Below are 15,332 nucleotides of genomic sequence, written 5' to 3'. Positions count from 1 at the left end.
AGAAGGAAAACAGGTCAAGGAAAAGAGTCCAGACCTGAAAGACATCAATAGAAAAGTAAAATTGGAGCGTGATGCGACCGGAGAGAAGACAGCGGTGTAATTCACATGGGTACAATTGGAAGCAGGACGTAACATAGGTAATCATATAGCGGAAGCGAGATATGAGAAGGGGAAGAAAGAATTTGAACAGGAATAAGCAGTAACAAGCAGTAACAAAGAGGGAGAAACGTGATTAACAAACGTACAATAAGCAATAAGCACTAAAGCATATGGAAAGCTATGTATAAGAGGAATCTAAGGTAACCAGAAAAAAGCTGTTAATAGCTGTTAAGAGCACTACACTGAAGCAGCAAAAAAGAAGAAGCGCTCAATGATTTGTGTCCATATTCCGAGAGGAGATGTTATTGAGAAACAGTTTTAGTTTTCCCGGGTCATCAAAGGATCTCGTCTGGCCGTCGTGGGTGATCTTGCAGATGGAGGGATGGAGTATGCCATACTGGACGTTCAAGAGCCTCATTTGTGGACGCAATGCAAGAAATTCTTTGCGACGAGCATTGGTCGCATTGGAGACATCTTGTGAGATAAAGATATTGTGCCCAGACCACGATAGGTGACGTTTGAGTTTAGCTGCTTTAAGAACAGTCATGAGTTCTGTGAACTCCAGAAACAGCATGATAATCCCACGAGGTTTGGTGGAATTCGGTTGAAGGCGACCTAAGCGGTGAGCTCTCTGTATATTCAAAGGTGTAGATGACTGAAGGCCCAAGAGGTCATGAAGGAATTTTCGAAGGAAAAGCAACATATCTGGACCTTCAATATTCTCTGGCAAGCCAAAAAGACGGAGGTTATTCCTTCGATTACGATTCTCCAAGTCCTCAGTATGGAGCTTCAATTTGTGAATTTCTTGTTCCAATAACGGAATTTTTATGGCAACATCTTGAACGTCACTGACGCGTTGTTCTAACTCAGTCACCCTACCTTCCATGACAATCCATCGGTCCTCAATTTGTTGCAATTTTTCGTTAGTGGCGGCCATAAAAGGCTGAAGACCACGCACTTCCTCTAGTATGTTATCCAAAACTGGGCTTTGCGATGAAAGAATAGGCGAGGGCGGGTCATTCTTCAGCCTTTTAGGCTTTGCGCCAGAAGAAGACGGTTTATTTGGAGGATGGGAATCATTAGACATCTTGGCACTTTGACGAGATGCTTTTTTGGCGGGAAAAAGTACACGGAGTTCTCTCATACGCTGTAAAGTTTGACAAAGATATTCATAAAGCCACTACAGCATCACCTTAGAACAAAAAGAGAAAGATACACAAAGCTGCAATGCATCCAGCCTGTGGCTCTGAAGATACCGGAACATAGGGGTTAATCACGGCTCCTCTGAAGAAAAGACAAAATTATGAGACCTTCTCCGGGGAGAGAAACGATATAGAACAAGCATGGCCAGGGGCAACTGGCGACTGTTGAACTTGGAACAGACTCCCTCTCGAAGAGAAATGAAGCAGTAAAGCATCAAAGCATGACTGGATCCAGGAAATGCGTGCGCGGTGTTTCAGGAATAGAATGTCGGCGCCTCGATACAAAATGGCCGCCGTCGGGCATTACCTCAGGAAATCAAACCGCCACGTTTCCGAGGGATAGGAGTGGAAAAAACAGCCAACGAGGAGCAATTCAGAATCACGCCATGTTCCGCTGGTAAGTTCTTCTGGAGACAGTGCCCGCAGCTCGCTGGGAAGCCTTCCACACAGCTACATAGCACCGCGTCCGAGCGGAGCTAACGGAGATCCGCCATCTTCCCTCGGCGTCCAAGCCACGCCCCCTCAACTTTAACCTTAAGGGAAGAGCTAATCCACTATCAAATATAGAAGTAGGAATGCTAGTGAAAGTTAGAAAACCATGGAAAGCTTCCAAAGGGGATAGCCAATTTATGGGTCCTTTTGAAGTGAGTGAAGTCTTGAAGAATGCTGTTAGACTTCCTAATGGTAAGGTGTGGAATTTGAACAAAATTGCTGTGCTTAAAGGTGACAGGGAATTATATAAGGAGGTTCACCCTTCTCCTACGAGAAGTCAAGTTCTGGAAGACATCTCTGAGGAGGTTTCTGAAGTTGAAAATTGCAACAGTAACAGTCTTGATTGCAACCATGATGTGCGTCAAAGTAACGTTGATGAAGTTGTGTTACCCTGTGTTCCAGTCAATTCTGGTGCATGCCAAGATGATGTGAATGGTCATGAGACCAAACGTTTGCGTAAAAAACCTGTGTGGTTGTCAGATTTTGTAGCTCTTATCCAAAAGAAGTTACATCCGTAATTTATTTACCTATTTTTTTTTTTTTAATGTTTTTTTTTTTTTTGTTGTTGTTTTATTGTTTAAAGAGGGGAAGATTTGTTGTGTTTACTGTCGCGCGTAGCGCGAGGACATGTTATTTCATAAGTGAACTTGTTTGGGCACGGACCCTGGTTATACTCTATGGATGTTCTAGAGTCTGGGTCCGTGCCGGGGAGAGTTCTTGGGAGGCAGTTATTAACCTGTTCCTGTGGCTGGTGGACGTACTTTCTTGTGGTGCTGTTTTTCTACATTAAAAACTCAATGATTCTCACTGAGTGCGAGATTCCTTCATTACACACATCTCTCCTATGCTGGTCAGTCTCTACTGGCTGCCCATTAAAGCCTGGACCATATACAAGATGGCTTGTGTCACACATCCACGCCTTATTACGTGGCGGCTAAACTTCAGCTATTTGGAAGTATTAGACCATTGCAAAATGCCAAAGCACTGTTGCTGGAACCTCTGGCCTTTAAAAAGCAACGACTCATGGCACAATCCTTCTCAAGAAATGCAACCAGAATATGGCACTCCTTTACCTCTGAACGTATGCACCACCATCTCTCTAGCGAACTTTAGCACGGAGGTGACAGCCCTTCTCCTTTAAAGACATTATACTTCATGACATCCCTGCTAGCTTCTCCAGAGAGAACGTGCTCTCTCTCACCTGTGGCTTAGGCTCTGATCACTGCCCTGAGATTAACTGCAAAATCAGGATTTTATTACATTGTATATGTTTACAACCTGTTCACTGTCACTCCTTATACCAACTGTGTCCTCGAACAACTGTAATTCTGAGCCTTATGTATCAACCTGCTATTCTGTCATTTTGGACCTTCTGTAAAGATCTATGGGGCATATTATCAAGGTCCGGCGTTAAAATTATCGCCGCTTTATCGGCAGAAAACTGCCGCTAAAGCGGCGATAATGGGCTTGATAATATGCCGTAGAGAATTCCCATAGAAGCCCATGTTGACACCAGAACATGGGCTTCTATGGGAATTCTCTACGGCATATTATCAAGCCCATTATCGCCGTTTTAGCGGCAGTTTTCTGCCGATAAAGCGGCGATACTTTTAACGCCGGACCTTGATAATATGCCCCTATGTTTTATTGTAAAGCACTTAGCACCTTAGGGTAATGCCCAATTAAAGACGCAGAAATACATAAATAAATAAATAATGGGTGCTTTAGCTGGCACTTAATTTCAAAGGGTGTTTGCGCCCCTGTCCTGAGATTTCTGTACCCTTCTTGTATACCCTACCTGCACTGATGGCTGCGTCTCGTGTCTCCGAGAACTCTCCATCCGAAGACGTACGGAACCAGCCTAATTGGGCAACTCAAAATGCCCAGTGTCTTCTCACTTCTCCTTTTGTCCTGCACGCGCAGGAAGGCCGCGTGACGCAGAGCCCTGGATCTTGTGTGTGGAATGCCCAGCCCCCCGCGCGCACAGACGGAGGTTCGCTTCGCAATAAGAGCAGATGCCCGCGTTTCTCCTTTCTCTTGCCCATGATGAAGAAAGAGTTCTGCCTGTAAGCACGCCTTGGAGTCTGTGGTGAGGAGGCCCCACGGGCTCGGTATTCAGAAGGATATTCGAATAGTTTGCAACAAGGTCTATTTTCGGAGCTGCCCGGGTTTCTCAGAGGAAACCATGGACCTTGTGATCGCCGCATCAAAGGCGGTGCTGCTGCTGCTAAGCCTCGCTTTTTGGGTAAGTGGGCGTGTCACTCATTATTGCATTCACCTGGGCTGGTTATTGCTGCATTTAGCGATCTATGGGGGAGCTACGTTTCCCGGTGACCACTGAGGGGCTTATTTACAAGCCCCCTACGCCACTTTTGCGTCACTTTTCCCATGTTAAAAGTGACGCAAATGTGGCGCAGGGGGCTTGTAAATAAGCCCCTGAGTGTTTACCCAGAATTTGCACTGACTCACCAATGCAACATTACAATTAGATACCCATCAGCGCAGCAACGATATTCGACCAACTGAAAATCCCGTTCTGCACCGGCCGGTCCCTGAAAATGCCAAAGCTAAACAGCCTCGTGACCTCCTGACAGGGCTGGCCATTGGTGCAATGTTTGTGATTCAGCTCACGTTCTTTGTTGCATATCTGTGTGCACACGAGGGAGGGACAACAATCTGTTATGGTCAGGCCAGAATATGCCTTGATTTGTGTTCACTAATATGACTTTTCGTCAGGCATGGCACAAGTGCGTGCAACCCTTCTTGTGCGGGTCAGATCCGCAGTGCACACACACAGACTTATAATGCACCTCTCAGGGTCCTCCTCAAGGGAGCAGCCTTGAAGGTGTCAGCCATGTTCACCTGCAGATTCACTGATCCTCCTAGCACCGTCTTTCGGCGAAGTACTCACTCTTACTGAAAGCGGGATAGTACTCGCAGGAACCACAAGAGCAGCCTCCAGCAATGAAGGACCCACAGACCTGAGAGAGTGGAACTGATGTTGACAGGGAGCCAGAGAGAGCCCCCAAGGCAGAGGAAGCAATGGTGAAGCAAGGGCACCATGGGCCCTCATGCAGGCAAGGAAATTGTGCTCCACAACCCCTGCTTTGATAGTAAAATAAATGAAATAATTGGGACAAAAGAGGCCCTTCCTGCCCCTGAAGCCCCACTGCCACTGCACCCGCGTCATTATTGATAGGTGCGTCTTCGAGAGCAAAGTCGGTGTCACATCACCCATGTCAGAAGCAGTAGGAGACGCGCTACTGGAACCCATCTGCAATCTGGCACTGGGGCGTCCATGCTTCCGCCTCAAAATTTCATCAAGACAGTGCTTCAGGGCACTTTTTAAATATTTTTAAAATTCTGGACCATTTTAAACTGCTGGATAGACAGGTAGATGCATCCTGCATGCATCTCTGCGAAGCTGGGTTCCTCAGTTTAGGACACTTGTTTGCTTAAAAATCAGAGGACCTGAAGTCAGACCTGGGATGACCCATCTAAAGGACCATCAGCACTTGTCTCTCTGAGAAGGCTGCAGAGGCCCCTCGAACTACACTCCAAGGATGCCCCTTAGCTCCAGTAGCCCTGCTAGACTCGGCTGCTAATGTCCTCGATAATGTCGCTCCCTTTACGCAAGACAGTGTAGTGAAATTAATTGAGGCGATTAAGTCAGGTTCTCTTTTAGATCCTTGTGCGCCTTATGTATTGCCACTGGTCTGTGCAACAGTTTCAGTTCACCTTATCGAACTACTGAACAACATTTTGGTTTCTGGCCATCTTCCGGTGGCTTGGAAAAAGGCCTCAGCGCTTCCTCTTTTAAAAACCCCTTCCCTTGACCCAGCTGATACCAAGAATTACCTGCCTATTTCCCGCCTACCGTTGCCTGCTAAAATATTGTAAGAGGCCATGAATGAGGACATGATGTCCTTTCTTAATGCCAGCAAACTCCTGGGTTTAGACCTCGCCACTGCACAGAGGCGGCCTTAGTTTCTGCTTCAGAGGAGATTAGAATTCTGGTAGATAAGGGAGGGAGGGCTGCACTGATTTTTCTCAATCTCTCAGCCGCGTTTGATATGGTTAACCACTCTTTGCTTCTCAACCCGTTAGAGAGAATCAGGATTAGAGGAGCAGCCCTCACCATCCTTAGCTCATTTCTATCCAACAGAAAACAGGTAGTTGCCTTCAGGTATTTCACTGCTACAACTTTTTCTCTTCTTCCTGGGGTGCCCCAGGGATCGTCCTTAAGCCACACGCTTCTCAACATCTATGTTACCTCTCTGGAGAAACGTATTCGGTCCTAAGGTTTTTCTGCAGTTTCTTACGCTGATGACACACAAATTGTGTCAAATGTCAAATAAAACTTTTTTCGATTGCTTTTTTAGACAATCATAAAAGCACATAAAAAACACAATTCAATACACAGTAAGATTAAGACATTTTAAAACATACAATTGATTATAAAATTAATTCATTTAGATCACTATCCCTTAACTCTTGATTTGCTGAGCATTTATATTACAATGCTTTTCTTGTGCCTGTAAACACTCTTTAAGAACGTGCTACCCTCCAGACTATGTGTTCGTTTTCCAAAAGTTGTTATACAATAAACGCAGGACGACATTGTCTGATCCCCAGTGATTTTAAGATTGTAACAATCCACATTTTCCTTAATTCAGAATAAAATCTGCAAAATAAAACAACATGCATAGTGGACTGTACTGAGTGATTGTCACAGGGACTGAGGTGCATTAATCGTGACCAGTCATTAATTTTAGGGAAACTTACAAGTTTATGGAAAATCCCTAGTCTGAATCTGGTCAATAGATATCTATCATATCCACCGCATACCATAGTTAAATAAGTTTGGATATTAAAAGTTGTTAAAAGCATTTGATTGGACAACACCGTGGGCTTTGTGATCTCTACCGATATTCGAAGTGAGTCTAATAACATAAGGCCTTCTTTTTTTAGCTCTTTTCTTGAGATGGTGGACATAGTACTAGGCTCAGTATAATATTCTGAATGCCCAAGGTCGCTCATGAAATCCTGGATAAACCGTAGCCATGGGATTGTTGAAGCCCCTTCCAATCTTAAACTGTCCTTTAGGATGTCCTGATTAAGCATTTTTTTTGGCGATGACCAAATCCTGTGCCATAGAAGAATAGGCACCATTTTTATAAGGTCTGCAATGTGTGGTAAGCCCAGTTCCAAATGGCAAACATATGATGATGTGCCACTTGGAACTGCCAAAATATAGCGCAAGAACGCATTTTCCACTACTTGTAGGGGGTAAACCTCCACATTGCCCCAGACCCCTGCTCCGTATATGGCCGCTGAAACACATTTTGCCTTATAAATCTATAAGAGTTCTATAGGTGGCCTCCTACCCAGCTTTCTTGAAAAATTAGTAAGGGCATCTATGGTCTTTAAAAAGGTACATTTTTTGGCTAACTCCGCTTGGGACCATGTGTCCTTTTGATCAAATAGTATGCTAAGATATGAGACTCTCTTGGTAAACCCTATGTTCTGTTGGTCTATATACATACCCCTACATTTCTGACTACCATGGCCACACCTCATTATAAAAGTTTTCGATGTGTTCACCCCAAGACCAAGATTGGACATAAAAGCTGAAGAACTATCTTAAACCCTTTGCAGTCCCACTTGGGTGCGTGACATCAATACTGCATCGTCCGCATATAGGAGCGCAGGTATTGTACGTCAACCTACTTGTGGGAGGTCTTGCCAAACATCTGATGTCGACAAGGTTGCCAACAAATTCAACAAGCATTGGCATAGCCAATAGGTCTCGCCTTTGGGACCTTATAAGTGCCTAACTAAATACTTATAAGGTCCCAAAAGCGAGACCTATTGGTAATGCCAAGCGGCCGTGGGGCTGCAAAAGTGAAAGTGATCGCGATCGTGATCACGCTCAAACATCAAAGCGGCCGTGCGGCCGCTAAAGTGAAAGTAATCGCGGTAAAGCGCGGCGCGCGCGCCCGCGCTCATGCACTGTAGCTCTAGGCTGGCCTGGTAGCACTTTTTGGAGCCCTCTCAATAAGTCTCGCCAGACCAGCGCATGCGCTGGGTCAGGCGAGACCTAAAAACTGTTTGGCACACGCTGTACCCTAGATGCAGGAAAAGTGTCTCAAATTGAACTCTGAGAAGATGGAGGTGCTCCGCTTTGGAAATAACACTACTTTTTGGAATACTTCTTGGTGGCCCTCTAATCCTTGCCCTCTTCCAATAACTGCTGAGAAAGTCAAGAACTTAGGGGTGCTATTCGATAGACAGTTCTGCTTCTCTGAGCAAACCAATCAGGTCACCTCCTCTTGTTTCTATCTGCTCAGGATCTTGAAAAAAGTCTTCCCTTATATTCCTCTAGACCTGCAGAAACTGATCATTGTGGGTCTTGTCCTTTCCAAAATCGATTATTGCAATTCATTGTACCTGGGTATCCAGAAATGCTTGCAGGTGAAGCTTCAATATCTGCAAAATGTGGCAGCTCGTCTGCTTTTGAAAATCCCTAAATTCAGATTGTCTCACAGAGCATCTTCAGCCTTTATTGGCTGCATGTCTACAAGAGGGTCAAATTTAAGGGTTTATGTCTGGTTCACAAACTGCTTCATAAGGCTGGCCCGCGGTATTTTCATAATTTGTTTTCTGGCATGTCCACAGTCGTAACCTCAGGTCAAGTTCAGCTAAATTAGTGGCCGTTCCAAGAATCAACAAAGCAGATGTTTTGCATTCTCGGCATGCAAGCTTTGGAATACCATGCCTCTGTACTTAAGATCTCAACCTACACTGACACATTTCAGAAAAATGTTAAAAACATGGCTTTCTCTCCCCTCTCCAATTAGGCCTCCTTTTTCATAGTTCTCTTAGGATGCTAGTGCCAAGCCGCTGTTTTCATATTCACACGCTTTTATTCAGTTTTACTTACATACTTACTTATTATGGAGCATGTTTCACTCTGTGAGCAGGGTTTAGAAGCCTTCTTGTTCCGAGTGTGAGATCCATGTGGTAGACTCAAACTCTGGAGGATTTGTCCCTGCTTTTTTGGTAAAGGAGCATACAGTAGTAGTTGCAGGCATAAGGATTGGTGTAGTCATAGACTTTAAAGTCTGAGTAATCCTTCACAGTTGAATGACTGTAACCCCGTTTTATCAAGTTGAGTACTAGTCGAACCCCCCCATTTCCCCCCACCAAGTCTTCGAAGGCTGGGAGTTTTATGTGGGTATGCTAACCAGGCGCCTTCTCAAGAAAACAGTGATACGCAAACAAATGATGGACGCAATGCTGAATAAATCATACATTCAACCCCCAGTCAAGAGATCTGGGTTAAAACCATCATTCTTTTGCTCACCATGCCACCCCAGTTTAGACCCAGCCATATGCAAATAAGTCTTGACCCTGTGCCTCATGGGAACAGTCCAGACCGAACTGCCAAGCCAGGTCCTCCCTGGACCAGAAACAGGCATCCTGGGACTGGTTTCTGGGTATTACCCTTCATCAACAAGGCTAGCTTGAATCCAGTGGCACAGTGAGCAAGAGACCCACGTCTGGGCATACCCATACCATTTAAGGTGAAAAGTGCTATGCAAACAAATGATGGACGGAATGCTGAATAAATCATGCATTCACCCCCAGTCAGGGTCAAGACTGATTTGCATATGGCTGGGTCCAAACTGGAATGGCATTGTGAGCAAAAATGGAATTATGCATTATGAGCAAAAAACGATGGATTTAGGCCCAGATCTCTGTACTGGGGTGAATGTATGACATTGTTCTGCATTCTCTCCATCAATTGTTCTTTTTGCCCAGACATGGGTCCCATGCTCTCTATGCCACTGGAGTCAAGCTATCCTGGCTGAAAGCCCAAAATCGGTCCTAGGATGCTTGTTTCCAGTCCAGGTAGGACCTGGCCTGGCAGTTCGGGCTGGACTGTTCCCATTGGGCGCAGGGTCAAGACTGATTTGCATATGGCTGGGTCCAACCTGGAATGGCATGGAAGCAAAAAAAAATGATGGATTTAGGCCAAGATCTCTTTACTGGGGTGAATGTATGACATTGTTCTGCATTCTGTCCATCAATTGTTCTTTTTCCATTTCTCAAGAAAACAAGCAGAAGTGGCAGCCCCTTTAGAACAAGGACAAACGTCCTCCTCATGACAAAGTGGAGCAGGAGGACCTGCCTCTGGCCATTCTTAACCAAGGAGAATTCAGTGTCTACCATGATACACCTCGAATAACAGGTGGAGATCGTGTATAACGCTTCAGCGGTCATTAGGGTTAGATCTTGGGAGTCTTGCGGATACTTTAGTCAAAGAACTTTGGGATAAAAATGCTTAACGTCTTATATTCAGAGGTATTAAGTAGTGACAGCTGGCCAGACTGGAAGCAGGCAGAGTTCGGTGGCTCCCCAAACAAGGTCCTGGGATGGGGCCGCCGGGTGTAAGACTGGTGGCATTGATCCGTACAGCCAGTTTCAGAGATTGGTGAATGAGTAGATGGCCGCTAAAAAAAGGAACAAAAGGTAGCAATATTTTAATTTATCCAGTACGTAAGGATTTTGCACACTGCTCCAGGTGCCACCCTAACAAGAACTGTTTCCCGCTGTGTATGTCAGGGAGAGAGGGGATGGGAATGTCTAAGTCTTTCGTGTTTCTTTGTTTCACAGGAGCAATTCCAGGCAGTCATATTCCTATACAGGTTAGATTGGAGTTTAATCTCTATTAAGTAAATTCTTTTAAATGAGCCGAACTTTAGAAAAAAAAAGGTTTTCTCAATTTGAACACCTTGATCTGCGACATTTGCATCATGTTGTGTTTCTGGTCAAGGATCTCTGGGTGACACACAGTGTCTATCCACGACCACATGTGTCCCCCCAGTGTCTCCAACAGGCATACAAATGTAATATATTGTAATAATAACAGCCAGCTGTATACCAACCTCCCATTGGAAAGCCTAAAGACATACGGCACCCCCTCCATATGTTCATGGACAACAAAGACGCAACACATAAGAGACCTCCCCCGTCCATCATCAGCCACTGAGATGATCACCACTGCACTATGGTCTTATGTGACATCCCATGGAATACATAGAATGCACCACCTGAGGGGCAGGTTGTGTCTATTCACACTAATGCACAGTTCAATCAATCTCTACTTGAAGCAGCTATTTACTCTGACACTCAGTGTTGCGCAAAGAGTAGACGGATGCCAGGTTCTCATGGACTGAAATGAAACTGGGCCAATTGGCTTTGCTATAACTATACTACACTGTATGTTATCTCAAAAACCTAAATAAAGTAAAAAAGACAATTCACTCAGCAAAATTAACAGACATTTTAGAATACATCACAATCAGTGGGTAATTGCGGAGAGACTCTGCTGCCAGATCAAAGGAATGGCCACTTCCAGTGCCACTTCTGCAAAGTCTTCTTAGCTTTTGAGCAGCAGCTGGTTCGGGAATGCCGGGGAGCATCCTCCCAGCCATTGACACTTTGCTCCAGACAATTATGTGGAGAGTGTTTCCCTCCCGGGATCAATCTTTTACTCTATCCCCAGTTGTTATGTGATCATTCATAACTAAAAAGATGCTCCTATGTACAATTCTGATATACTTAGGTAAATCACAGGATAAATAACATGTCACACAAATGGTTGTTATGTCATGTCATATCATATTACCAACATTTGCATACCACACAGTCCACCATTGGTCTGGTCTTGTACGCAGGGGGATCCAGGCCATTCCAATGATTCCGTCGCAGACCTGAGCCTCATGGTTCCTGTGGGACTAGGAATAGGGTACTCGGGTACACGTGCAGTACTGTAGAAGTGATTTGCATGGTGTAAAGTTGATTCATGGAATGTTAGGTACACCAGTTATTACTTTTGTATTGAATAGCTAGGCCTGATTTAAAATCATTGTTCTGTGGGTGTATTATTTTGGAGTAATGCAGCAGCATGGGTCCCCACTCGAGACTACTTACAAGACAATCAAGTGGATGAAAGAGGGGCCCCATGACCATAGGCTTATCTCCACCAAGTGGCGTCTCCTCGTGGGAGTGCTGCGGGGCAGTGGGGCGGGGTGGGGGAGGGGAAGGGCAGGGGGTAGTAAACTCTGTCTTATGGCCGAACGTAGTTAAGTAAGTGAATAAATAAATAAAAACAAATCAATTGTGCGCGCTGCATCGCAATAGGCGATGCAGCGCGTGCAATGTTATTCGTTTTATTTATTTATTTATTTACTTAGCTACGTTCGGCCGTAAACCGGAGTTAACCCTTGATACTCCTGAGGTGAAAAGCCGGGAGCCTGTTTTAAATCTGTTTTAACTATTCTGTGTCACTATTTGAAATTGTTGATTTTACGAGCACTCTCACCTCTGTATAGGGACTTTTACCGCCATCTCCACCGCTCTGCGGGCTCAGCGCCGCCTCAGCGCTGACAGCGGATTTCAGGCAAAACTAACTCGGCGCCATTGCCGGCGTGCGATTGAACCACGCCCCCTTGGTGGCCACGCCCCCTCTAACTGGGTATTTAAGCTGAGACCATAGCTCAACCCGCCAGAACCCTTGATACTCCTGAGGCGAAAAGCCGGGAGCCTGTTTTAAATCTGTTTTAACTATTCTGTGTCACTATTTGAAATTGTTGATTTTACGAGCACTCTCACCTCTGTATAGGGACTTTTACCGCCATCTCCACCGCTCTGCGGGCTCAGCGCCGCCTCAGCGCTGACAGCGGATTTCAGGCAAAACTAACTCGGCGCCATTGCCGGCGTGCGATTGAACCACGCCCCCTTGGTGGCCACGCCCCTCCCTACTCCTACTTAAAACATGTGTCACTTCCGTACGCGCAGCGGACGGGCGCAGCGGGCGCGCCGTTTGCGCGCCGAAGGCGCGCCTAAGGCAAGCCCGTCCGCGCCTGGACCGTGCCCAGGGCCAGGCACCCTGCCTGTCCAGCTGGCTCTGCCCGCACGTGCTGGACCAATACCCAACTACTCTTTTTTAATCCTTCCTCCTGCTCGGCCACTATCCGCTGCAGCCCTGACCACTTGGAAAATGCCTCCTTCCACTGCCCTCAATGTAACTTCACACTCCTGCCCTATATACCTCGTCGTCCTCCATACCCTACACCGCAGCACCCCACGTCTCACCACCGGACGTTGAAAGCAGGCCTGGTCAACTGCCGCTCACTGCCCCGCCATGCCAACGATATCTGGATGTCAATCACCTCTGACGATTGGGACATTTTATTTCTCACTGAGTCATGGATCACCGACTCCTCTTTCCCAGATATCTACCTTGCCACCCCGCCAGGGTATGACATAAAGTGCATCAATCGGGCTGGGGGCAAATCGGGAGGCGGCTTAGCCGTCATCCTTAAATCCCATCTTCATTTAACCACTACCAAACTAACTAACATCGGGATAATTGAGGCTATGTACTTCTCTGTCTCTGACTCCGCGGCAGCAATACTGGCTGGTACTCTAGTTTACAACCCCCCAGCTGCCGCCTCCCTGTCACTTACTGCACTTACTCACCTGCTGGCTGATCTTTCCCTCAAACACCAACACTTTTTAGTGCTAGGTGATTTTAATCTCCACGTAGACAATTCTCTCTGCGTGAAAGCCAACAATCTGTTGGAAATCATGAAAAGTTTGAATCTTATACAATTAGTCACTGGCCCCACTCATGTGGCTGGTCACACTCTGGATCTTATCTTTGCCAACTTCTCGACTATCACAGTCCCCCCCCCCCATCCCCCTCACCTGGTCTGACCACTATCTTATCCCCTTTATCCTTGCTTTGGGCTTGAAACGTGCCCCTACGGTCCCCAGGAAAGAGCTGGGAAGAAAGTGGCACAGGGTCTCCTGTGCCACTTTGGACCCAGTATTCCACTTCCAGGCGGAACATCTCTCCACTGACATTGATGGAAATGTTTCTAGGCTTAACACCGCCCTACTCCAAGCTATTGACGCCATTGCCCCCCAAAAAATCATTTCCTCCGCTCGATCCTGCCTATCCGCCCCTTGGTTCTCCACTTCCCTCCGTGAGGAAAAAAGCAGATGCAAGGCACTGGAACGTAAGTGGAGACAGAATTACGACCCTGAAGCCAAACTTACCTATAAATCTGCTCTGAAAAAATTCCTCAAACTAAAAAAAACTACTATGAGAGATCATTTCTCTCTTCAAATTGCAAATGCCAAAAACTCGTCTAAAATCCTTTTCACCATTGTCAAAGACTTCATTAACCCCCCCGCTAGGGCCACACAGAACTCTGCTAGTCAGGCCCTATGCGATGGACTCTCTGACTATTTCCTCGATAAAATAAACAACCTTTGTATCTCTTTCCCTAATGGGCTATTTTCCCTGCCTCCCCTCACTAGGTCCCCAGTTTCCTCGTCCCTACTATCCTTCAATAAACTTACCATGGACACTGCTATTAGGCTACTCACCCACTGCAAATCTGGTGCCCCCTCCGACCCGGTCCCTGCTAAACTTATGGGCGAGCTAGCTCCTTCACTAGCTACCTCCTTCCTATCCATCTGGAATGCCTCCCTCCACTATGGCTTTTTCCCAACCACTTGGAAGGAGGCTTTGGTGATTCCCATCCTGAAAAAGTCAGATGCCGACCCTACTATTTTTGCCAACTACTGCCCATTTCCCTTCTCCCCAAACCCGCTAAAGTCCTGGAAAAAGTCATGCAGCTGCAACTTACGGAGTACTTGGAGAACAACTCTTTGCTACACGACTCACAATCCGGATTTCGAGCGGGATTCAGCACAGAGACGGCTCTGTTGGAGGTGTCGGAGACGGTCCGGGAGTGCGTGGACAGGGGCGAGGAGGCCATGCTTGTCCTCCTCGACCTGTCCGCTGCTTTTGATACGGTCTCCCACCCCATCCTTCTTGACCGACTCAAACAGATAGGCATTGGCGGCACTGCCATCAGCTGGATCGAGTCTTTCCTTACAGGTAGAAGTCAGAGGGTCTTGCTGAGGCCGTTTAAATCTGAGGATAAACCCTTGTCATGTGGTGTGCCACAGGGCTCTGCCCTCTATTTTTCAACGTCTATCTCGCCCCACTGGCCGACGTTGTGGAGTCCTGTGGAGTCAGGGTGGTCTCTTATGCTGATGATACTCAGCTGATGTTTTCCTTCAGAGACCACTCGGACTCCACGTTCGCCAACTTCCGCCAGTGTCTCGACAGCATCAGTGTCTGGATGACTAACAACCATCTAAGGCTTAATGCAGACAAGACAGAGGTGCTGTTTTTTAACCAGAAAAATCCCATCCCTTCCTCACGGTGGTGGCCCACGGCACTTGATCCCGCTCCCTCCCCCGTTCACTCTGCCCGCAACCTGGGATTTCAGTTTGACGACTCTCTCTCATGCAAAACTCAGGTTAATAAAGTTACATCTGCCTGCTTCCTGAAGCTGCGCATGATCAAAAAGATACTTCCCTATCTCCCCCTGGACTCCCGCCGAACAGTAACCCATGCTCTCATTACGTCTCACCTGGACTACGCCAATA

General features: G+C 46.4%; 1 protein-coding gene across 1 annotated transcript in view; it reads left to right on the top strand.

The window, feature by feature from the left end:
* Positions 1 to 3,770: 3,770 nt before the first annotated feature.
* Positions 3,771 to 15,332, top strand: part of LOC146863948 (tetraspanin-36-like) — a 67,389-nt gene continuing 55,827 nt past the window's right edge. Inside the window, exon 1 of the mRNA XM_085629728.1 lies at positions 3,771 to 4,038. Coding sequence (XP_085485854.1) covers positions 3,979 to 4,038 — 60 coding nt within the window. The 5' untranslated portion in view covers positions 3,771 to 3,978. The remainder of the gene's footprint in view (positions 4,039 to 15,332) is intronic.

Source organism: Triturus cristatus, chromosome 2_1 (genome assembly GCF_964204655.1).
Source record: "Triturus cristatus chromosome 2_1, aTriCri1.1, whole genome shotgun sequence".
In the NCBI taxonomy this organism is placed as follows: domain Eukaryota; kingdom Metazoa; phylum Chordata; class Amphibia; order Caudata; family Salamandridae; genus Triturus; species Triturus cristatus.
The sequence above is the reverse complement of the archived record's forward strand: the minus strand, read 5'-3'. Positions and strand labels throughout refer to the sequence as shown.